General features: G+C 48.7%; 2 protein-coding genes across 4 annotated transcripts in view; one reads left to right on the top strand and one right to left on the bottom strand.

The window, feature by feature from the left end:
- Positions 1-11,786, top strand: part of asap2a (ArfGAP with SH3 domain, ankyrin repeat and PH domain 2a) — a 102,292-nt gene extending 90,506 nt beyond the window's left edge. The window contains exons 22-28 of one of the 2 annotated variants that reach the window (XM_069197243.1): positions 86-338; positions 1,046-1,198; positions 1,886-2,054; positions 2,576-2,634; positions 3,014-3,102; positions 6,873-6,992; positions 8,810-11,786. In XM_069197243.1, coding sequence (XP_069053344.1) covers positions 86-338; positions 1,046-1,198; positions 1,886-2,054; positions 2,576-2,634; positions 3,014-3,102; positions 6,873-6,992; positions 8,810-8,884 — 918 coding nt within the window. In that variant the 3' untranslated portion in view covers positions 8,885-11,786. Of the gene's footprint in view, positions 1-82; positions 339-1,045; positions 1,199-1,885; positions 2,055-2,575; positions 2,635-3,013; positions 3,103-6,872; positions 6,993-8,809 lie in introns of both variants that reach the window. The other variant, XM_069197242.1, reaches the window with a different exon arrangement.
- Positions 11,787-14,318: 2,532 nt separating this feature from the next.
- Positions 14,319-24,257, bottom strand: itgb1bp1 (integrin beta 1 binding protein 1). 2 transcript variants are annotated; one of them, XM_015353084.2, is made up of 7 exons: positions 23,800-24,257; positions 20,790-20,909; positions 19,715-19,793; positions 17,933-18,063; positions 16,673-16,765; positions 15,885-16,034; positions 14,319-14,965 (listed from the first exon to the last, which is right to left on the bottom strand). In XM_015353084.2, the coding sequence occupies exons 2-7, from the start codon at positions 20,859-20,861 to the stop codon at positions 14,894-14,896; spliced, it is 597 nt and encodes a 198-aa protein (XP_015208570.2). In that variant the 5' UTR covers positions 20,862-20,909; positions 23,800-24,257; the 3' UTR covers positions 14,319-14,893. The 2 variants fall into 2 exon arrangements, with proteins under 2 accessions (XP_015208570.2, XP_069053338.1); XM_069197237.1 differs by lacking the exon at positions 23,800-24,257 and adding an exon at positions 23,714-23,785.
- Between the last annotated feature and the right edge of the window lie 486 nt (positions 24,258-24,743).

The following is a 24,743-nucleotide window of genomic DNA, read 5'->3' as shown; positions in this document are numbered from 1 at the left end:
CTTCGTAAGAGGTTACGGCTGAACCAGGAGGTACTGAACTTCTTCCCTTCGTCCCCACTACCCTCTCCCCGCCGTGTGCCAGCAGCCCAGTCCTCTCCGCCGGGACGAGCGCCCCGTCAGCTGCTACCAGCCCGGCGCCAACCAGCTGCAGCCCAACATCGCCGCCCTGGCGCGCGACGCTGCCAACCTGGTGAAGGACAAGCAGAGGGGCTTCATCCCCAGCCTGGTCAACAACGAGACCTACGGCGCCGTCCTGAGCTCCAGCCCGCCTGCCGGCCAGGCTCCGGGCCTGGGGACCACCGCCGCCCCCCCGCTGCCTCCCCGCAACATAGGCAAAGGTAAGGAGTGGGAATGCTGGGGCCTGACGGAGAACCTGACCACTCCTAATGCAGCGCCGTGCGGTAGACTTGTGGGGAACACTTGCAGCCAAATGGAACGCTTAGAATCGATTGTGAGGTCACAAAGGAAGTTCAAAAGCACATTGAGGTGTGTCAGGCAGCGTAATTAAACTACTGCATGTCTGCGTGATCAAAAGCCAGGGCACCTGCTTTTCAAAAATCCTTGTTCCTTCAGAGGTGCATTTCTTTTGCTTCTCCGTATGTAAATTCAGGAGCGGGGGGATTAATTTCTCGCACAGGCACGTGTTACGGGACGCTCAGCTGGCGTAGCTGGGCGGTGTCGGTTCATTTCTTCAAAGCTGCTTGGAAGTGGGGGAGAAAAGGAAGAGCTGGTCTGTCCAGAAACGCACATGGAGGGGGGCGCCTGGCTTCTCAAGAGCCCCGCTGTCTCGCACGCTCGTCCACGCCATCGCTGGCTGGGGATGTCATTCGTAACGTGCCAGCCAGGGCTTTTGTAATCGGGGCTGATGAAAACCAGGACGGCGGGAGGTGATTAACCGCCAGGCCTGCCGTTCTCCTGCTGGCGTGCGGTGAATCTGAGAAGATGGTGCAGCGGTGCGAGACTGTAGGCGCGCCGTGTGCTGGCCTCCTCCTCCTCCTGCCCCCCCTCCACCGGTCTAACGCTCCTCCTGCCGCCGTCTCCACAGTGCAGCTGTCGGGCCCCGGTGTCGGGGCGCAGGCCCCCGGCTCCGCCGTGTGGAAGGCCGGCCCCCTGGAGCCGGGCGGCAGGCAGAGGTCGTCCTCGGACCCCCCCAACATCCAGCCGCCCGTCCCCCCGCTGCGCGTCACCTCCACGGCCCGTGAGTAACCGCCTCGGCCCGGCCCGTTTCACGCCAGCCGCCACAGAAGCCTCCAGGAGCGCGGATGGTCCCGCTCCGCGGGGTCTCCAGTGTGGTCTCTGGTAGTGGTTTAAGAAGTCATTCCTGATCGAGGCGTCTTGTGGCTCGGCTGCGGAAGTCTCCCAAGAAATGAAAGGGCTTGACGGACGCTGATGAAATATTTGTGCTCTCCTCCCACAGCAAGCCGTTCCATGTCTGTATGGGAGCCCGGGTCGTCTTTGCTTGATTTTGAAGGCTGGAGGGTGAAATCGGGTGTCGTAGCGACGAGAGACTAACTTCCTGCCCTCTCAGTCGATCGTCCACATTAAAGATACACTTTGTTTTTAGTTACTCTAGAAGAAAAAAAACCACGATGCCGTTTCATTCTCTTGGGAATAGGTTGTTTCTGAACTGCATGAACCCACGAACCCCACGAGCAGTTCAGTCCGTTTTTACCGCCTGGCTTGGCAGAGCCCTTGTTCCGGCCGCCAGAAAGGACCAAAAGCCTTTCGTCAGATTAGCCCCGCCTGTTTCCCCAATAGCCCGGAGGTGTTTGAATAGCAAAGACGACGCAGACGGGATTCACAGTTGCCCTGTGTCGGTCAGGCTGTTGCCCCTCTACCAGCGCAGACGTCCCGTTTCTAAAAGCTCCCCGTTCCATCCCCGCAGTCCTTCCGCCTGCCACCCCGCCGCCCCCTGTTGCCAAGACGGTGAGCGTGATGGAGGCCATGAACCTGCAGTCCAAGCAGGCGGGGCCTCCCCCTGTGCCGCCGGTCAAGCCCCCTCCTCCGCCTCTGCCTCCCCAGCCTCCCGGCAGAGCCCCGCCCAGGTCTCCCAGGTAACCCCGCGCTTCCGCGGAAACCCGCTGCTCGCAGAAGGGCCTTCTGGGATGCGTCGGCCCCAGGATGGCCAGAGGATCCTAGAATCTGAATCTCCATTCAAAAAAACAAACAAACATTTTATGAGCATGTGGATAATTGGATTGACAGTCATGCACTTTATATTCAGTATATAGTGTCCGTGTCCTAGCTGGGTGTCCTGTTTAGTAAAGGTTCGTTAATGCCAATTAGTATCCCAAAGTTTGCTTCTGCTTTATTAGCATTTTCCAGAAGTCTGGTTTCCATCTGTAATATATAAATATTACACCCAAAATGCAGAACATTTTAGAATTTTCTTTAAAAAAAAAACAACTTTCTTTGAAGTATGTGAGAACAAGTGAGACTTTACTCAGCATTAGGATAGTCTGTAAGTCTTACAGCTAATGAGGGGAAGCATTTTTTTTTAAATTACATTCTCTCATTCTTTTGTCATCCAGCATGGTTTAGTCATTAAATTTGATTTGTATTTTGTGATTTGCAGCTCTGAAAAGACATTTAACAAAGGACTCCGTACAGGGCTGGGATGTGCAGAAAAACAAGGTAAAATATTCTAAACAAAGTCAACTGTGCTACTAAGTCCATAAAGTTGTGCTTCAGGCTTTAAGAATGGGCTTCTCACACGTGTTTTAAAGTATGTGATTTTAGTTTATTCAGGAAATAATGGTTTCAGGGAAGATAATTCACTTGATGCTTTAATTGTTATGCCCCCGCACATAATGTAGTAGTAGTAATAATAATAATAAATTGAGATTCTAAAATGTTGTTCTTTGAGCTCCCTCTTGGCAATCTTATTAGATACGTGTTAGCTCTATAATGATAGCACATGGTTGTTTTACGACCATTTGAAGCATTTACATCCCAACCGACACAGAGAATAGAAAATTCTCAGTGTGACTTTGCTGTGTGTCCTCCTGAGCAGATAAGGACGCGCCTGGATCCTCAGGCTCTTCCCAGAATTCTGTGGGCCAGGTTCCGCCCCCAGCTCCCATGCCCAGGAAGACCTACCTGGTGAGTTCCCGCCTGCTTCAGGGCCCCGTGCACACCTCTGTCCACCGACTGGTTCACTTGCGCCTGCACAGTTCTCTCCACTCTGGTAAAGTAAGGAGGAAAGGGCAAGCTAAGCTTGGCTTAAGTTCCTGCTGTCCACATTTGCGGTGCTCAATAAGTTATTGTTTTAGTCTGTCTAGATATTAGGTTGATTCCTTTCCTTTACCGGTCTCGGTGAGCGTATGTAAGTGAACGTGGCTTAATTCTGACATCCAGGAGTTATTCGATGTCCTCCAGCTATGTCTCAGGCTTTCTGTGGAAGAACCATACTTTGTTTGGCTGGTTCTAGACTCCTTTACATTTTATAGACTTCACATTGTACTTTAAGACACCTGAGCTTTTCCAGTGACAGCCTCTAGTAGACCATACTAAAAATACAGCTTACGTTTGTGTTTTTAAGTCTTCCCTCAAAACATATTTTTTTCAGTGGCCTTCAATACGCAATCTATTTTAGATTCTCAAATCTTTTTGTTGTAAATTGTGTTTACAGTGTACTATCTTTTTTGTAAAGGCTTTGAGAATGCTCTGTATTGAAGGGCACTCTATACAAATAAAACTTTGACCTGCACACTTCTTTTCTAGAGATTAGAAAGGGGCTTTCACGATCAAGGCACGCTGTGTAGGAGCTGGGGGTCCCGTGACAGTGCACGAATAGCACAGGCGCACTCTAGCAAAACGTTTTGTACCCACTTTTAAAAATGTCTAAGGGAGGGGTTATAGTATTAGAATTATCTCCCTCCCCCTCCTCTTAAATGACGTGCTCGTCTTCTTGCGGCCTCCTGAGATACTCAGGCATCTGGTATCTCAGCCTCACTCTCCTAACCCTTCCTGCGCCAGTGACCTGCCAGGCGTTTTCAGAGCGCCGCGATGCAGGCGCCAGAGACGTGAGGCTCAGCAGAGCAGCGTTAAAGGGCCGTTCCATGCCAGAGGGCCTGGTTATTGCAGTGGTTATTATGTGAGCTGTAGCTCGTATAAACACCTAAAAGTTTTAAGTGGCTGAAGTCCCAGGTGATTTATTCCCTCCCTCTGCAGAGTGGGCCCTGCAGAATGCCCCACAAACACAGAGCAGGAATGAAATAAATCCCTGCCTGCGCCTCCACTGAGCGCCTCCACTGAGCGCAGCAGAGCAGAGCGCTTTCCAGCCAGGGTTTCAGCATTCTGACCCTCAGTGGACACAGGGTTCGCTGGCAAATGGAGAGATGTTTGGAGGGCAGCTGCAGTGACAGCAAGTCCGACTCCTTCACGAAAAGACGTCGCCGTTTGTGAACAGAGCATGTACCATAGCAATCAGGAGATGATCCTTGGGTAAGCTTTACGGACGCACGGAGGTCCGTCGTCTTGCGGTGTTAATCCTGCTGTCCGAGGCAGTATCCTCGAAATTTGCTGCAGTGAGTAAAAGCACCTGCGCTCCAGAGGATGAATGGGAAATTGGGCCTGGAGCCAGGAACGACAAAGTGAAACACGGCAGGACAGGATAGGAGATGAAAGCTGAACTCGGAGAGTACAGGAAAGAACTCTTCTGAATCCAGCGTTTTCCTTTAAAGAGTTTTCCTTTTGAAAAATCTGAATGCTGGAAAAACGGACGTTGTTTAGAATTGAATTCTGCTCAAGATCCTCCGTCTGTCTCCTTGCCATTTGAGAGTACCGAAGGCAAGGGCAAGGCGACACCATGGTAACCACATCTCTGTGGATGTCTTTTAATTGACGACTAATGTGTCTTTGTTCACTTTCCTTGCTAGCATGTGGGTGGAAGTTAATTTTCAGTTTTATTTCAGACCTAGAATCCATTTTTTATGAGATTTGTATGGAGACATTGTAACCCTAAAGCAGTTTTAATTTCCTTCCCATACTCTTGAAGAACAGAAGAGTTTATGATGTGCAGAAGAAAAACATTTCCCATATAATTATGATCTTTTGAGGGCTTTATGGTGTTTTAGCATGGGACTGCCGATACTAGATACTTGAAACCATGTTAAAGAAATTAACCGCACAAAATGCAGTTGTGCAGATCTTATAATGATGACTTACTGCAGGACCATGTGAAAAGTCATGTATCTGCTGGTTTCCAGAGTCTCTTTAAAGCACCAGCGCCCACAGAGCTCAGAGAAATGATTAAATTGGTCCCATTCCTTCAATAAACAGCACAGTTGGAATGGAAACTTGCAGACACACTGGATAGATAGCCCTGACCTACCACACATTTTACCTCTTGATCTTCACTGAAATGTAAGCAGGCCACCCCTAGTTACCTGGTACCCCTGCTGACACGACAGAGTTGTGTAAAGTATGGTTCCCAAGAGGCACAATCAGAAAGGTATTTGCCGGGAGCGCGGGTTGATCCCACTGGCTCTGACGTCACTCGTGTCATTAGCTATCCCAGGATTCAGTAACTTCCAGCAGGTCATTGACGGAGCTCCACTGGGGAAGGTGGGCGATGACAAGGGACATCTTGGGGTCTTTCCAGGTACATCTCCGCTTTTGCAGGAAAGTTCGCAAACAAGGGGAAGGCCATTCGGCCAGTTTCACTCACTTGCTTGTTAGCAGGTAATTGATCCAGGATTCTCACCCTGCCATTTCTTAAAAGAGATCAGAGTATCGGCTCCAGCAGCCCAGCTGTGTAGCTTGTTCCGGTCTCCCACAGCTTTGTGTAAAAACAAAGAAAAGGCACCACCTGTTCTCGGTTTTAAAATCACTCCTCCATAGTGCTGTCCTCCCTTTGCCTCATCTTGTCAAAAAGGAACTGCTGCAACCTTACTAAGGCACCTGCAAGCTTGCATTGATGTCCATGAGGTGTACTGCTTGTCCAGTCGGCTTGCTCTCCTGTCGGGGCTTCAGCACGATGAAGGAGGATTGGCGTGGTGGAGGAGCCAGTCCTTAATCTCCATGTGAGACGGGAGACGGAGCTGCCTCCTCTGGAGCTGACTGGCGATCCCAAAATTGGGTCAGCGTTCAATGAACGCAAAGTCAGAGAAAGGGCCTCCAGGGCAGCTCAGCTGTGCTCACACAGGAGCAGGGTGAATTCCATGGTCAGGGGTCCGAGCCTGGGTCATGTCATCAGCTGACTGTGACCTGGATTCCCCAAGCAGAGACGCAAACATGGTTCAGTGCCGCCAAGGGTCTGGAGCGATTAGTCAAGCCCCAATAGGTTCTCAGCCTGCTAGGCGCGTACACCGCCTGCGTTGCTGTGAACGAGGGACGCGCCTCTCCTCCAGTCGGCACTGTACGGGGCCGTGTGGCCTGTGGTGTGTTAATAGACGAGACGCTCGAAGGCAGGAGAGTCAGAGGAGTCTGCCCACACCTCCTCGTTCTCCCCCGTGTGCGGATGCAGTGTTTGTGACCACGAGCCAAGATGTGAAACGCAAGTAATTGGCTATTCCCAATCTGGTGGGTATAACAAAATGTAATTGGCGATTCATATTTTTTAAATAAATGTTAAAATGGAGGCAAAAGCAGTTGTCCAGGTGCTTTTTTCCAGCATTTGACCTGCTGTTCATTTTAGTGAGTTTTTAATGGTCATTGAAACAGTTCTAGGTTTGTAAAGACCTTTTATCCGGCATTGTAATGATTTTTCGGAACTTGTGACAAAAGGGCCTCAGGACTGTGAAACTCCTGTTCAGCCCAACTGTTTGCCTTTCGAAACCAGGGAAGAGGAGAAGAGAGTGAAGCTGGGGAAAAAGAGATCGTAAGACAGGGCCTGAATTGTATTTGTCTCTCTCTCTCTCCTCCCCCAGAAACACAAGCCCAAGAGGGTGAAAGCTATTTATAACTGTGTCGCTGACAACCCCGACGAGCTGACGTTCTCGGAGGGGGAGGTGATCGTGGTTGACGGAGAGGAAGACCAGGAGTGGTGGGTAAGTGCGCTGGTGCGGATCGGGAGGCAGGCTGGCCCTGGAAGCCGGTGGGAAGAAACGCAGCTCGTCCGAGGGCCTGGAGTCCCGGCACTCTTTCCGCCTTCCCTCCTTCCTTCCTGTGCGGGATGCGTTTTCCGAGTGGGACCAGCCGCGACACGTTTTTCCCTGAAGTCTTTTTCAAAATCTGCGAGCGCAAAACATTGACCGTGCTTCGCTCCTTATTCTCAAAGGAAGTTCATCGGATACGATTCCAAGCCCTCTTGTTTTGAGTTACCATTCCTCTTCCAATACTCATTTCCCCCCCCGTGATCTTGTTTAATACTACTGAGCTCATTACGTACAGTATGTTATGGTTCTTTTCAAGTTTCGGGTTCCACCATGGCCTCTTGTGCTGGACTGCTGTTACACTAAACTAAGGTCAAACATGAATGAGAACAACGTTTTGTGATTTAGCACGTAACTAGTTTTTATATAGAACAGTTACTACTATGTTATTAACACTCTATTGATTCTGTTATATACTGCTTATTCCATTCAAGCTTCGTGATCCCCAAGGGGAAATTTGTTTTAAGGCAGAGTGGTACAGCGGTGTCTTAGGTGACTTTGCATTCTGAGAGCGAGACTGCAGAGGGGATGAAAGATTTCTTGAGAACACTGAGGCATCTCCCAGATGGGAACAGTGTAGATTCACAACGGAGGGGGTGAGACACACACTCCATAATGCTCTTAGTCTTCATTTCAACACTCTGTAGAAGACATTTGGTTGATTTCATTGCTTATCCTCACTAATTTTCCCAGCCTGTTAAAATGAAGGGTACTGTTGTTGCCACACCAACAACCGAGACGGTATGTTAAAATACTTCCAATGGTGTGACACCATTCCCAGAGGGGAAGAGGCAGGCCTAGAAAGAGATGGATAGATTGTGTGAGAAAAGATATGGAGGGATGTGAAGTGAGTGAGGAAGATGTGCTCGACAGAGACAAGTGGAGAAGAGCAACCAAAGCAGCTGACCCCAGGACAGTCTGGGACTAAGGCTGTGAAAAAGAAGAAGAAGAAGGTGTGACACCATTTGTCCCATCTCAAGTTTTGTTTTTTAAAGAATGTATAATTGGATATAATTTGCAACTCCTAAAGTGTTGCCAGTTTCTTTACCTAAGCGTCATTGTCATTCGCCATTCCTGCAACCACAAATACCAATTGCAAGTGATGGCAAAAACAAAGGATCAGGAAGAAAAGGGGCTCCTCTGGGAGAAGCCTGGATTCCCTGTCTGTGTAGTTCAGGATGTGGAGCCGTAGAGTCCGGTGACAGATTTCTTGGATAATGATGTCTCCCTCTCGCCTGTTTAAAGGGCTGAAGGTTCAAGGCTGTTTCCTAGGCTGTGCCTCCATTCCCTCAAGAGGGCACCAATTTAATAATAAAGTAATAATTCCTTACACTTAAATAGCGCTTTTCTGGACACTCCACTCAAAGTTCTGTACAGGTAATGGGGACCCCCCCCCCCTCCACCACCACCAGTGTGCAGCCCCACCTGGATGATGCGACAGCAGCCATAGTGCGCCAGTACACTCACCACACACCAGCTCTCAGTAGGGAGGAGAACAGAGTGATGAGGCCAGTTCAGAGATGGGGATTATTAGGAGGCCATGATTGGTAAAGGCCAGGGGGAAATTTAGCCAGGACACCGGGGTAACACCCCTACTCATGATTTTATGAGGTCAAACACCAGGTCACACACCATGTTGCAAACCCACTCTTTTCTCCGACTGCCACAGCTGATCTCCCTCTCCCCACCCCCCCCCTTGTCGTTCCGAACAGCTGGGCCACATCGAAGGCGAGCCCAAGAGGCGGGGCGCTTTCCCCGTGACGTTCGTACACTTCATCGTGGACTGACGGGCCTGCGGGGGCGAGGGCCCGGAGAGACCGTCCCAGCGGCCGCCATCTCCCGCCCGCTGGCCCCGCACCGGCACCGGGGCTGCTGGGCCAGGACCTGCCCTCGCAGGAGCTCGTGCTCAGGCTCCGGAGTGCTGGCGCGCGTCGCTCCACTGTGACGTCACTCTCGCGGACTGTGGCGGGAGTTCCGGGGGGGAGCGTTGCTAGATGGGTGAACAATCTTACATTGACTATTGAGCAAATCTCACAATAAATGCACTTTTTCACCTGGGTTAGTACTATTGCGGTCCGCAAACGAAACGGGAATCGAATCGGCAAGGACATCCAGCTGAAGACAAGGTCAAGCTCTTGTTTTAGAATACATTTGATTATTTTACAGAAATACTTTAGTGCAAGTGTTACTTTTCCCCCCACCTTGACTTCAAATAAGTGTAGGCTTTCTTAATGTTGTATTTGTTGCATGATTTGAAGAAAATGAGCAAAAAACCTTTTTGTACCGAGGCAAACGACATTAAGCTGTATAGGACCATACGCTGAAAAGTGCTGATAAGTCATTGTCTGTTTCTAATGGTGCTAAACCACAAATGTCCTGGACGTAGACGGCACACAACTGGAGGTCTTCTGCTTGGACTCCAATGTCTTCATTTGGAAGGAATCTTTTTGAGTTGACAGAGGGCCAGTCTATGAAATGTAGTTCTGCTCTGGCACACAACTGAGATGTGAAAGTGGAGACCTGGAAAACGAAGAAAACTCCTGGTCTTTGGTCTAAACTACTCCTTAAATAACAAATGGCCTTTTTTAAATGTACAATTCACAGCTGTTTTTAAGCCCCACCTCCAGGATCCCGGCCTGTCACGTTGTGTGTGTGTGTGTCTACCAGTTAGAGAAATGTCCCACCTTTGGACTCGCTACAGTGCTCTGCTGTTCCTGAATTTAGTGGAGACACTGAGCATGAAGGAGCTCGCTGAGCATGGGTGCCAAGGTTGAATGCTGAAAAAAACACCGCTGTTAAATTTTTTTTTAAAAAAATCGATGGCGTTATACCAGTTCTGCATTAAAAGAAAACACTACGGCACTTAAATTATCTGACTGGGGTCTTGGAAGAATTGAACGTCGCTACCAGAAGAGTTCTGACACAGTGCGGGAGCCAGCCAGCTTGAACAGGGCAGTACGAAGGGCACTAAGGCAGCTGCTCACTTTCCCCATCTCATCCGCGGGCCAGACCAGCGCTCCGGCTTCCTGTTCGGCATCATCTAACACAGCTGGGCAATTATCTGGACAGTTCTGTTGTTCACACATCCTGCACCCAGACAACATGAACGTTTTCTTTTCAAACTGGAACTCGGCTCTAGGTTGATTTAAAAAAAAACAACAAGGTCAGTCCTTTATTTACTACAAAGAACCAGTGGCTCTCGGCGGGAGATCCCGAACATTTTACATTCCTTTCAAATCAGCTTGCTTCCCTCTTACAGCGATATTGAATTTTTGGTCACCTCCTAGGAGGCAAATCATGCTTTTTCCTCGGCTTATTGTTTCTTTTCCCCAGTCGACAGGAAGTCCTTTTGTATCTTTCAGATTGTGATTCGTTGACTGTCTTCTGAGCAGGTGAGATCCACACAGATTTGACAACACGGTGACATGTGACTAAGATGCTGGAGAATGGCTCACTGAAAGCACAGCTGTTGCCATTGCAGCCGTCCTAAAGAGGGACTAACAAGTCACACCAAGCAGTCTCCTACATGTGCAGTGCACTGGAGAGCTGATTTGGGTCCGTTGTTTTGTGCCCTCCACTTGGCAAGACGTCTTTGACACCTTGAAGAAAAGTCCTCCTGGAGCAAACATGCTAAATATCCTCTGGCATGTAAGCTCGGAGCTTTGCATGCGTGTCAAAAGTGGCAAACACGCCCATCGTTGCAGAACCAGCGGTGGTGAAGAATCCCAAGTTAACCCATTTCTCGCACACGGTTCTGCCGTGATAAAATAGTGGCCCAGTTTTCCAAGCCCAAAGGACTTTATTTTTTGTGCTAAACCACTTTCAGTTGATGTAGTGCAGAACGACAAACCGCGCTCCATCCCCGTCTTCTCCAGCGTCGCACAGGTCCACCGGTTAAACCCCAAGAACTACCTGCGGCCGTGTGGCCGGGAGGAAAGGGCCAGTCTGCCTTGGGGGCCTCCTGCCTGGGGAGCAAGCACGGCACGGGACACCGCTCTCGGGAAGGGGCGAGTTTGGATCCACTCTGCGAGAGCTTCACAGGACGCCTACCCTGAATATCCCCCTCCTTTTAGGGCCTGCGGTATCTTTCTGGCCCTCAGGCGGTACAGAAAACAGTCATGAGTGACGCCAACACAGCTAAAATGATATCCCACGAAATCTGTTAGACGCTGTTTTAATTCTACCAGTGGCCACTTGAGATACAGGTAAATATTTTGAGGCTGTTGTTAAAGAGCATTGAATGTAATTAATTTGATTTTGGTTGCAGAGCAACTGTATATATATAGAATAACATTTTATCCTCCATGAACTATCCCCTTGATCTCATATGGACTGCAGCGACCTGAAATTGAAACACGCATGTGTAATAACCTGCAGTATGTACGTGCCACACTATTCCCATTTGACCTGTTTACTCACTGGAAATAGAATCTATTACTGTAAATATATCGACACGGGTTTGCCACTGTTGGTGTGTCCCGGAGAGCTAAGCTTGGCTCTTCCTGATGAGAGACGAGTGCAGAAAAGTAGCCAGTGTTGGTGTGGCAAGGCAGACCGAACAGTCTGAGAGCAGTGGATGCATGAGTTCATGTTCACGTTAGATCACTGAGACTGCTTCGAAATGAATGAGATTGTTCAAATACATGGGAAACTAACTGGACTAAATAAAATACTATTCATATCAAAGAATCAGTAAGGCCTCTGCTTTCATTATTGTCATGACAGCTTTTAAAAAGTTATGTTTTTAACTTTGAATGCTGTTATGAAGGTTTTTTTTTTTAACAACGGTATCAGTTACCCAGACGTCTATTCTCATGCTGAAATGTGACAAATTCAGTACTGCTTTTTGCCAGTTATTTGATCTTTAATAGAAACTCAAGACTAGGCTTTTTCTACAAGCATTCTTGTTTCATGTTACTGCAGGAAGCACTGTTTTGATAGACCCAGGTGAGATATTCTCCTAACATATGACATGCATCCCACTTGCAGACTCATCAAGTGTGTTTCTCGCTTTTGTAAATTGTGTTGTCCATCCATTCATTTTCTAACTGCTGCTTCAATCCAGGGTCGTGGGGGAGCCAGAGCCTATCCCAGCAAGCAGTGGGGCACATGGCAGGGTACACCCTGGTCAGGACGCCACACCACCCCAGGGCACACACAGACACGGAGACACTCGCACCAGAGCCACTTCTCCCGCAAACAACTTAATTTACCAGTATCTTTGTGGGAGGAAACCTATGCAAACACAGGGAGCACATAGAAAAGTAAAGCCCAGGGCCCCGGCACTGCGAGGCAGCGATGCCAACTGCTGTGCCATCGTGTCTCTCGGAGTGTGTGGGCAGTGCAAGAGAAATCATTAAATGTGCACAAAACCATTGTTTTGGTTAACATTACAGCCAGACCTTCCATGAACCTTAAATAATTCAAGGAAAACGGCACCCTTCTGGCACCAGCAACTTATGTTGCTCCGAGTTCTAGTTAACACGGAGAGCCTGCCAGTGGCTATTCTGAAATGTAGGAGAAAATGGTTCAAAAGCGCCCTCTGCTGGGCAGTGGTGAGAATGGACTGTGAGCAGATCTGCACTGGTATCGATGGAAAATTAGGACAAAAGGGCTGCGTTGGTCTACTCTATGCTGTATGTGAAACAGCGGTGTTCAGGTGAACAAGCAGATGCTTTGCTGCATGTTCAGTACTATGTTGTGATCAGAGGGGTGAACATCTGACCACTGATCTGAAGGCATTAGGGGTCCATTACTAGATTTAAACTAGTAATGGACCCCTAACCCGGTTCTATTACTGGAACCGGGTTAATAATAATAATTGCTTACACTTATATAGCGCTTTTCTGGAGACTCCACTCAAAGCGCTTTACAGGTAATGGGGACTCCCCTCCGCCACCACCAATGTGCAGCATCCACCTGGATGATGCGACGGCAGCCATAGTGCGCCAGAACGCTCACCACACATCAGCTATTAGTGGGAGGAGAGCAGAGTAATGTAGCCAATTCTTAGATGGGGATTATTAGGGGGCCATGATTGGTAAGGGCCGGGGTTACTTCTCTACTCTTTTCGAGAAACGCCCTGGGATTTTGAATGACCACAGAGAGTCAGGACCTTGGTTTTACGTCTCATCCGAAGGACGGCGCCTGTTTACAGTATAGTGTCCCCCGTCACTATACTGGGGCATTAGGACCCACATGAGCCGCAGGGTGAGCACCCCCTGCTGGCCCCACTAACACCTCTTCCAGCAGCAACCTTAGTTTTTCCCAGGAGTCTCCCATCCAGGTACTGACCAGGCTCACACCTGCTGAGCTTCAGTGGGCTGCCAGTTGTGAGTTGCAGGGTGATGTGGCTGCTGGTTATATCATTTATTTAAAATATGATGTCAGCATGGTAAATACTAAAGTATTTGAATTAAAGCTAATACCATTTTGAAAAAATGATTTAAATTTGGTAAGTGACTTTTAAATTAAGTAAAATTCACAGCCGAATTTGACGGGAGTGGTTAGGGCTCGGTATCATAAAGGTTGTGTTAAAAATCTCAGGTGGAGCACTGCTGTTGTAGCCTTGAGTGTGGTACCACAGTCAGACGGCTCCAGTAAAATCCCTAGCTGTATCACTAGTCACAAATAAGTCACTGTGGCCAAAAGTGTCCGCTGAATAAATTAACAATAATAATCCAGCAATTATATAAATTACAAACTAATAATTTCTGGCATCTGATATATTGTTAATTTATTCTGACTTCACCACCAGACATTTATCTTCTCAGAGGGTAACATGGGTAGCTAAACCTTTGCTGAAACACCAGGTTTTAAAACGATTGCAATGTTTCTCTGCTAAAGCGAAGGTGAAAACAGCTCGGCAACATGGTGTTGATATCATAGTCCTCAGGAGACAGCTTCTGTAGGTCAAAAAGAATGTTATCTGTGCTGTTCCACAAGTCAGAGGGCACAAGTGTAAACAGTGTGGAAGTCAATAAACACTAAGAGCAGTAGACACTTCTTTATCCAAACAGTGGTGGGAGTGTGGAACAGGCTACCCAGCCCTGCTGTTGGAAGAGGATATCGATGAGATCTTGAGTTCAATTTGCTACTAACGGGGTTAGAGGGGCAAAATGGCCTTCTCTCGCTTGACAGCTTTCTTCTTTTCTCTAATTTTAATTGTACTAAACTGGACACAGAACGCCAACATGGATCAGACAAGAAAAGAGCTTCCGGTCAGCTGCAACATCTCACTCTTTACTGTACCGTATAAACACGCATCACAAACGGCTGGGGAAACAAAAACAAAACACTGCCCACGGAGCCTGGATAGAAAACGGTTTGATATAAATACCTTTCGGAGTTGTTTCTAGGTAACAAAAAAATGTGTAGCAAAAAAAAATGACAGCATTCAGATAACAAACCAAAAAAAATACACAATTACAGCATCTTCATGATCACAGTGGCTTTGTGCTTCAAATCCGGACCACATGGCCACGCCTGGGCAGCGTGCCCCAGACCTGGCACCTTCCACTCAAAAGCGCCAGGAGCCTCCTATGAGGGCTGTGATGATAAAAACGGTTTCTTCATGTGGCTTAGCAGAGGAGGGCACCCCTGACGCCTGAGCTCTCACCGAGAATCGTGCCTTGAGGTTTGGTACTTTACATTAAATAAGTTTAAATTAGCTTCGCTCAAAGTTCGTACAGACGCAGCGTGGCTCCGCTCAGCCGCAGGGCGGAGGGCGTGGACAAACTCCCGCGCTGCGGCCAGCGTCCCCTCCCGAGGGCCGGCCGGCCCCCTTCGTACGAGCTTCAGGACTTCCCCGAAGCGAGGACGGCGTCGAAGGCCCCGGACAGCACCTTGCAGATGGCTTGGGCCTGTTCCTGTGAAGATAAACCAAAGGACCCCGACTCGCATGCTGAAGACCAACTGAAGATCAAACAGCCGGTCTTAGCCGGGGCTGCAGTGTTGAAAGAGTGCTGTAGCCCCTCCTGTGTCCAGGCCCTCCGAGAGGGGGGCCTCACCTCAGCCCAGGGTGCGTGCTCCTCCACTTGAACCCTCTGGCTCTGTTTCTCGACTTGAGTCGAATCTGGAGCATTTACCACATACTGTGATTCTCGGCTAAAGCCCACGGTTGTGAAGAAACGTCCCAGCCGAATCTACCCTTCCTTAGGAGTTTCAAAATGGTGGCCTTCATCTTCCCATCATGCCATTCTTTACGTTAAAGTATTTTTTACCCCTCTTCCCAAACAATGAGGGGGCCTCACAGTGTGAGCCTGCCTGTGTCCCACAACGGGGGTCCGGCAGCCTGGAGGACACTAAAGCAAAGACAGGCAGCAAGCTGCTTGGTTTGCTGGGGGGGTGTCCTCCAGATAGCACACAGCAGAGGTCCCTGTGCAGGATTCAGGCTTGTTGCCTGGTCAGCGCAAGGTGGGCATCTTCCAGTCTTGATGGCAGTAAAGCCCTATATGCAAACTCTGCGCTCTTCCGGCTGGGGAAAGCTGAAAAGTTAAATTTCAAAGAAATATTCCAATTTTAAACCAGTTAATTTGACCAAACTGGCAAAGCTGTGGTCTGTCTCAGATCCTAAGGCCTACTGTTCAGGTTCCCTTTTCAGATGTACGGGACTGTGGTCATGTTAAGAGGCAGCTACCCCGAGCTTGGAGTCTTCCTCCGAGAGTCAGGCTTTTAGAAGGCCTCATGAAAATCCTTTACAGGGTGAGCGCCCCCTACTGGCCCCCACTAGCACCTCTTCCGGCAGCAACCTTGGCTTTCCCAGGCCCCCCCGAGGGAGAGACTCACCGAGCTGTTGCACTGGTACACCCAGATACTGCACTGCTCCTGCTCGGGGTCCGTCGTCTTCAGGGCCAGGAGGTTTCTGCCCGCGCCCAGCCCGTCATCGTAGCACAGCATGCGCACGATCAGGTACAAGGGGTAGCGGTGCAGCACGTCCTGCGGGGCAAGGGCAGCGGTGAAGCGCTCCGCGAGAGCCGCGCGCCTGCTATCCCTACAGAACTGCTGCGCCACCTGCGGGACTCCGCTAATACAGACAGGGCTGCTGACTGCAGAGTGCATCGTGACTGCATCCCATCCTCCCCCCCAAAAAAAAACCCTGGAGCCCTCCTCCTCCTCCCCCAGCGGGCTTGTCTGTCTGAAAGTGCCCAACGGCACGTTTCTGCAAACGCCCGCACCAGTTCCGCCACCTTCTCAGGACAGCAATCGTTTTCACCTGAGCTCACTGAACAGCACACAAGAAGACCACGGGCTTCCCTGCGGTCGACTGCCCCGGCCATTACTTGGAAACGTCGTTTGCTGCTTGAGCAGCCCGTTATCTGTTAGCGTGACACGTTTCGCGTGAAACAGAAACCGTGCGTTTTGTAGCACATAACGGAAAAACAAAATGACAGGAATGCGTAGCCAGCGTAAGCCGTGAAGAGGCAGCATTCCAGCTGGTAGGTGATAGGATCACTCAAACAACCACGCCCTTCGGATCGCCAGCAAAGCCCCGGTTGAGGACTGGTGCCGAAGAGCTGGCGCGGCGTGGGCGTGGTGACGTGCTGTCCCGAAGGCCAACAGGGCGAACAGCTTACACACTGATCCACAGAGGAGACTTTCACGCCGTTCTTCGACACGCTGAGGACGAGCTCTTCATCCGCAGGCACGAAGGGCAGCTTTCCGTCTTGCTTTGAGGGAGAAGAAAAAAAATTAATGACTTTTTTTGGGGGGGGCAGTGGAAACAGGCACCTGTGATCCTCTCGGGGAGGGACTGTCTGTTCCACTGTGGTGATGGTGTGGTGATCTCACTCTTGGTCCCCCTCGTTTTTCAATGGCTGCCTCTGGATTCTTTTAGCAGGGGTTTCCCGCAGTTGTAAACAGGCCAGGCGGGGACACCAACCAAATGTACACACGAATCCGTGTGGAAATACCGTTTCGTGGCGATACGCTGCATCGTCTGCCAGCCAGCGGCCACGATGGTATGTAATCACAGTCTCACCACCAGGCCTAAGCTTCTTCCAGTGGGAAACCCTGTTTAAGGATTTTTTTTTGTCACTGTTCCTTTTAAGCCAGATCAACGAACGGTGAAAACACAAAAAAAAAGGTGGGATGGCCTGTGCTTTTCCCTCCTTGTATGACCCCAGAGGAGGTCTTTCATCATCTCTACTCACTTGCTCACAAGATATTTTTAAGTCAGGATCTCACTGTGTTATTGTGGACTGGTGTTGTACGATTTGCTGCGGTACTAGTTGTGGTACTCTGTATGTGCTTTGTGTCTTGTGGATCCAGAACAATCCTTCTTCTTTGTTGTTCCTCCACGTTGTGTCATGGAGGCCCTGACTCGGCTCAGGAGTCAGAGCTGTCCATCACAGGAGTCAGGGGAGAAGCTTGAGGTACTTTTGGCCCCGATACTCATGTCTGTTCCTGGTTTTCATTCCACTCCAGACTCTTAATGGCTTCATCTGAATGATACTGTATATGCAGTTACGAGATCTATATTTCCACTCCTTCCAGGTCTTTTTCCACACTTGAGTGTGACAAGTTAGCCATGATAACCCTCCAGGACTGGGAGTAAAAATCGTCTTGGTCTAGCCTTTGTGGTGTTTGGTATTCTCGCCTGCATGCTGTTACACAATTTGGATTTATCTTAGGCTAACATTTCTTAAACTGTCAGTAGAGGGTTCCCTGGAGAAACTATTTTTTTGATACTGGTTAAATGTTTGTCTTTTTCATAGCAGGAAGAGCACCTCAAGTGAACAGTCCCTGGCCTATATCTTTATGACTTCCGCGCCCACCCAGGGTACCCCAGAGATCATGTAGATCACCACAGTGAGCCAGCTCCGCCAGGCTCTTACCTGTGCCACATCAATATAGTTTATCAACTCCAGAGGCTCCTGCAGAGTCCTGCACATCTCGAACTGCAGTCTCTCTATCGCACCAACATACTTCACCCGGAATTCAGCGCAGGCGTCTGAGGTGCTGTTACCTGAAAATACAACAAGTGCTTCCGTTTGGTACTTTTGTTCTTGTTTGTTCGTTAAATTCTGTTCCCGTGTTTCCTTGCTTCTTGTGAAATATGAGAATGAGATTCACACAAAAGAAAGGGCGGGGGAATTTCTCTGAAGGCATTTTGAAGAAAAATCCAAGACAAACTCTTACCCAGATGGACAAGGAAAGGCAAAGAGAAATTAGTGTGTCGTTACCAGTTCTGTGAATGCAGATAGATGTTTCTATCCATCCATTTTCTAACCACGTTTTCCAGTACAGTCACAAGGGAGCCAGAGCCTACCCTGACATGCAGCAGGCACAAGGCAAGGACACACCTTGAATGGGCCGCCAGTCGCAGGGCACACACAGACTCAAACACAAACACTCTCAGGCTGACACCAGGGTCGAGTTTCTCAGAAGCCAATTAACCTACCAGCATGTCTGGACTGTGTGAGGAGCACGGAGCACCTAGAGCAAATCCATGCAAACAAAGGTAGAACATACAAACTCCACACAGATGGCACCCCAGGAATTGAACCCAGGCCCCCAGCACTGTGAGACAGTGATGTTAACTACCCCAACAGGGACAAATCTCCACACTTAAACCTCAATCATGAAAGAGACCAGCATTATGTCTGATTTATCTGAACTATTGTTTGGGGATCAACAGAAACAAGATATATCTTCTAACATTTTCCAAATAATTACATCCTTCTTATAAAATTGCATCTGCTAAGATTCTATTTTCAAGGAAATGTTATTTTTAATTGGGTTGAGAAAAAAGGACTAACAAATAAACAAAAATAATATATATATCTATCTATGGCATTTCTCTGCTAATTAAATTCTCTGTGATGAGAAGACTAACTGAAATGACTGAAGTAATACAATGCAATAACTGTTTAATGATTATGTACTGCATGGCTTAATGCAAAACTATATTGATGTCTTGAGTGGGGGGCGATTGAATTATTGGTTAAAAAAATCCTTCCATTTTCTAACCACTTTAAGGAGCTGGAGCCTATCCCAGCAAGCAACGGGCACAAGGCAGGGCGCACCCTGGATGGGACACCAGTCCACCGTACAACACACACAGACACACATACCAGTTCCAACTTTCCCAGAAGCCTACCGGTATGTCTTTGGACTGTGGGAGGAAACTGGAGCACCCAGACGAAACCCGTATGAACAAGGGGAGAATGCACCAACTCCACACACATTAGCACCCCAGTGATTCAACCCAGGGCCCCAGTCCTGTGAGGCAGCAATGCTAACTACTGCGCCAATGTGCTACCCTAGAAAAAATACCTGACTGTACAGATAATTAATAGCAACTAGCAATTTCTTGATTTAGCAGTAGATGTCATATAAATATGTATCCATTCACACATTGCTTGTATATTTAAGTTCTGATTTTGCACTGCAAGGACTAACTAGTGTCTAACTAGAAGTGGAATACAGTTTCTCATCCCTGAGCCAGACAGGAATAGGCCAGCTAGTTCTCCAAGGAACTGACTGTAAACCTTATAAATACATATATCACAGGTTTACAGCATGCTTGAAGGATCGTAGGCCAGAACATGAAGGGGCCACAAGCCTTTTCTGCATCTTAAAGGGCCTGCTGGTGGTGTGTCACTCGCGGGACTTACCTGAGCTCTTGGTGGAGTCGGTGTCGAGACTGGCGACCGTGCTGGATCTGGAGAGCCCCCCCAGGCTGGAGTCTACAGACTGAACACAGGGACAGACACTGAGACACAGCTGTTTCTGCCCCCTGCTCCGCTGGCGTACCCTGGGCTTGTGTGCTCCGCCCCTGCGGTGGCCCACAGGCTGTTCTCTCGTCGAGCCGAGCGCGGGCACACCTGTGAACGCCCAGCCCCACAATCCATCTGGAACGGGCTCAGTAGCGAGGGGTGGGAAGAGAGGCCGGCTAACGCACAAGAGGGCAGGAATGCGGGAAGCTTGCGATCGCGACTTTGTAATCCTGCTAGCGGGGTTACAGGCATGTGAACATGTCGACTCATCTCCTCAAAATTAACCTCTGCCCTGGTTTTCTCTCACGCAGTGCGCTTGTGCGGGGACATCAGAACTAGAATGTCTGATCACTGAGCTTGTGCCAGTTTGTGCACAGAAACTGGTGTAACTAAAGCATTACTTTACATTAAGAGAACAGAGAATAGTCAATACAAGAAAGTCCGTCCGAGATATTTGTCCATTAAGGTTATTACAGGACATTGGCTAAAAGCGCTTACATGCTTACTCTTTTTCACTCAGCCTCTGGATCAAATGAACAGTAAATGAAGAGGTTTCCTTTTTTTACCACTCCACCCAAATGAACTGATTACTGAAGTGCCAGTGGCCCTCCCTGTGGTGCTCTCAAACCTGAGACTGCACTGCACTGCTGGATAAATTTGCTGACAGTTCCAAACACGGCGGCACAGCAACACGTTCAAATGCCTGTAACTCCACTAGCAGGATTACAAAGTCTAGATCGGGAGCTGTAGAGAGGGTAAGAGTTTCACAGGAACCTTCTGACGTGATATCTTACTGCTCATCTGCGTCATGTTTTAATTGATTAAGGATCCAGGACATATGCACTGAAAAATATTCAGACATCGGCAACGATACTAAATGTCTCCAGGCACACCTGCAGCGCAGGGCTGTGCTTAAGCAGCAACACTCGGCCCCCCAGGAGAGGACACCCTTCCCCTGTTGAGGCCCACCCACCTTGCTCTTGGTGCTGATCTCACTGCTCTGCGAGCTGCTGCTGCTGTGACGCTTCTTGACTTTCCGGAACATTCTTCAACATGACGCCAGCGCTTCAGCTCTCCAGCAGGGGGCAGAATCCTGCGCAGGACAGACAATCAGCAGAGGCCCAACGGCCTCGCGTCTTTTACTGGGACAAGGTCCAGATTGCCCCTATCTTTCATTTCACGTCCTGAATGTGAAGCAAATGTCCGAGGGCCTTCATCATGCTGACACACACTGACCTAACGCGTATGAGGACACCTGTATTTCTCGAATCATTAATGAGCATGAGTTCTAGAAGAGGAAACTGAAGTAAACGTGGACTCCAAGCCCCCACAGTTATAAAACATTCTACAAAGTCCTGACCACTGAAGTGTACTTCATCATCCTGCTGCACAAACAGTTTCAAAAGAAATAAAGGCATTACGCACATCTTTATGGTTACTGAACCTCTGCTATTTTATTAGATTTGTCTGGAAATTATGACATTCACTTGGAGATTATTTCCAAAAACATGAAGATAAATCGCATAACTCTCAGATGGTGTTAAACCTGTATGAATAAGGTTTTCTAAATGATAACTGTCCCAGACTGGTAGTGTCAGACTCAGTTCCTGATGAGCCTTGTGTCCTCTGATGTCCCAACCTTATGTTATCAATTGTGTCCTATCTTGTGAAATCTTCTTATTTATTGTTGTAGTCTTCTTATTTATTGTTATTGTCATCCTGTAAAGCGCTTTGAGAAGCCACCTTTAAAGGCGCTATATTAAATAAAGTTTATTATTATTATAATTACACAATGATCTTATTTTCTTATGTACCTGAGAGGACATGACCTGGAGTACCTGGACCTGGGAGGTTTTGGGCAGCATAGTTGCCTGGGGAGTTCTCTGTGTGGATTTTGTATATTCTTCCTGTGTTTGTCCTCGTTTCTGACTGGTGCTTTGGTTTCCTCCCACAGTCCAAAGACAGTTATAATAATAAAAACTGGTAATAATAATACTAATACTTTACACTGATATAAGGCTTTTCTGGACACCCCACTCAAAGCGCTTTACAGGTAATGGGGACTCCCCTCCACCACCACCAGTGTGCAGCCCCACCTGGATGATGCGACGGCAGCCATAGTGCGCCAGAACACTCCCCACACACCAGCTCTCAGTGGGGAGGAGAGCAGAGTGACGAAGCCAGTTCATGGATGGGGATTATTAGGAGGCCATGACTGGTAAAGGCCAGGGGGAAATCTGGCCAGGACGCTGGGGTAACACCCCTACTCTTTTCGAGAAACAGCCTGGGATTTTCAATGCACACAGAGTCAGGACCTCGGTTTTACGTCTCATCTGAAGGACAGCACCTTTTTTACAGCAAAGTGTCCCCGTTACTATGTGGGAATATGTTTTTCTTTGATAAAATCTGTTGCAGTTGATTAATGAAAATATTCACTTTATTCAAGTACAGTTACAATATCAGAAGTATTACCATTATGCAAGATAATTAAATAATTAGCCCCACTAAATAACTGAGAGCTCGGATGGAATAAAAACCAAATGGCCCTTAGAGTATGATGTCTGCCCTAGTCAGTCTGTGGTCAAAGGCGCACTGTAGAAACTAGAAAAGGGCTCCTGGTCTGTCTCACTGTCTCTGCTATTGAGCACCAGGTGTAGACTGCCCAGCCTCTCTGGAAGGATTTGAAGGTTGTGGAGGGCTAGGAGCACCTGCACACAAACACAGTCTAAAAATGTGTCTCCGTTGAGAGCTCATATGTCTGCTAGGTTCTGCGAAAATGAACATCCTACTAGGGCTGCCAGACAGTAAATAAAGAATAAACCGACGCTGTCGGACGTAATGGTTTATCACACTGCTTCCAATTTAAAACTCATCCACTCACATTTGAGCACGAATCACCTGACAGCTGAAATACCTGCTTAACAGTCCCTAGGGAACACTCACAGCATTTTTTAGAAATGTAATAATAGTGTAGACTATTTTGAGTTTTTTTTCCTAATTCATCCTGACTCTTTGCAAAAAGTCGATTGTAACAGTCAACTGTTCACACCACCACTTGTCTTCCATTTAGAGGCAATACGCAAGACTTGTCCTGCCTCTCAATGAAAACAGCTCCTACTGCATGCGGATGCCGTTTGAATTTCCTGTTTCCTATGCTGGAATGTCTCTACATGTTCTTCAACCATTAACATACTGCCTATTACTGTCTCTGCAGGGGTTACAGCCACTACGACCCGACTGACAATCCTACAGCAGCTGTCTGTACGGTCTCCTGAGGCTTTGCGGTCTCCATCTGTCACTCTCCGGTTTCCTCTGCTCGGAGGTTTGACTCGTGTGAATTCGCTTAACATTTCTGAACTGCAAAGGCGTGAGGCCGAGTTTTTTTTCCTGTTGCATCTGACAGGCTTTTAAAACAGTCTTTGTGAGAGAGAAAAGAAAAAGAAGTTCGGGACAATGATATAGGTGCACTCATCTGTCTCGATCTTCCCGCTGAGCTTGCCGATACGAGAAAGAAAACTAGAACAAACGGTCCCAAACATCAAACTGAAGCACTTTAAGTAACAAGAGCCATACTGAGTGGGATGCAATTTTGTACAGCCTCACAATCGGGCTGACATAAATAATCCTACCGCTCTCCCTGCCAAGTCCACTTTCGCACAACTTGCCTACAATGTAACTTTGAAGCCAGCGCGGCGTGAGAAACGCACAGCAGGTGAATGACACACAGCGGGCATCTGAGAGTCGAGCTCACTGAGAATTTCAACCCACCGTCCTCAGATCGTTAATTAAAAAAACTCCCAGCTGAAGTAACGGAAACCCGTTGCCAGGCTAAACTCTCCACCCCACCCACAACCCCCTCATCGCATCCTCGTTTCATTGACATTTCTTTCCAATCACCTTTTAACCGCACAGCCCTTCACCGTAAATCAGAAAACTGGCAGGTCGGACTGATGAGATAATTCAAGCAGCTGTTCAACTCATACCTCGTTTTATACGTGTTTAACGAGCCCGTTCGCGACGGGGCTGGGCGTTATTTCGGCCAGGCTTGTAGTCTCCGGGTCTGTGTTTTTGGCGAGGCTCGGGCAGACACGTCACTTCCTTTGGGCTCCACCCACACCGCTTAAAGGAGACGCGACCCACACAACCCCCCCGGCGAACCGGGCCCGAATCGCGGGTCGTCACGGCGCTGTGTTTGTGTGGTGAAACCCCATTCCTATTCCCGGCGTCGTGTGGCGCAAACGCCAGACAGCAGGAAGTGTGTTTATGTCTCCATGGCGACGGTCACAATTGGAAGGGCGCGCTTCGTTGCTTGTTGTAAGACGGACGAGTCCAAACCCGAGGCTCTCAAATTGAAACTAAGAGCGCTTTATTCTTTGGCACGGCCGATGAATTACAGGGTGGACAGCGAGGCCGGAACAATTAGCACGGCATTTACAGTAGCTCCAGAGATGATGGCGTGAGGCGCAGGTCCTGATTCACGTCACTGTCTCTCAGTGCGTGTTCCCGCTACTACAAACTCGCGGGAATCGCGTCACACTTTAAATCACCGCTTTATCCAACTGAGGGTCGCGGGGCGTGTAGGGCGTAAGGCAGGGTACGACAGCAGAGCACATACGCTCACACCAGGGCTAATTTCCCCAGGAGCCAATTAACCTACTACTACGCTCTGCACAGACAGCACCCCAGGTCTGGGATCGAACCCAGGCCCGCTGGGTGGACGCTGTGAGAACATGCATACTCCCCCCAATAAGGTGACCCAGACCAGATCTAGCCCAGGGTCCAAACGTTTGTGAGGAAGCAACAGTGACCTTCATGGCCCATTCCTGCCCTGACTTTAACATCCCGCCTGCAAGTGATCACAATTAAACTGCTCCAGGTCTTCAGAATTCCCATCTACCCAGATTTTTGGATTACTTAATAGCTATCT

This window comes from Lepisosteus oculatus, chromosome 2, assembly GCF_040954835.1.
Source record: "Lepisosteus oculatus isolate fLepOcu1 chromosome 2, fLepOcu1.hap2, whole genome shotgun sequence".
NCBI lineage: Eukaryota > Metazoa > Chordata > Actinopteri > Semionotiformes > Lepisosteidae > Lepisosteus > Lepisosteus oculatus.
The sequence above is the reverse complement of the archived record's forward strand: the minus strand, read 5'-3'. Positions and strand labels throughout refer to the sequence as shown.

Coding starts and splice junctions, on each gene's coding strand:
- itgb1bp1 (XM_015353084.2), bottom strand. CDS start 20,861: ATGTTCCGGAAAGTCAAGAAGCGTCACAGCAGCAGCAGCTCGCAGAGC. Junction 16,035..16,672: donor TCTCCTCTGTGGATCAGTGT/GTAAGCTGTTCG, acceptor CTTGCCCCGCAG/GACGTGCTGCACCGCTACCC. Junction 14,966..15,884: donor TGTACCAGTGCAACAGCTCG/GTGAGTCTCTCC, acceptor TTATCTTCACAG/GAACAGGCCCAAGCCATCTG.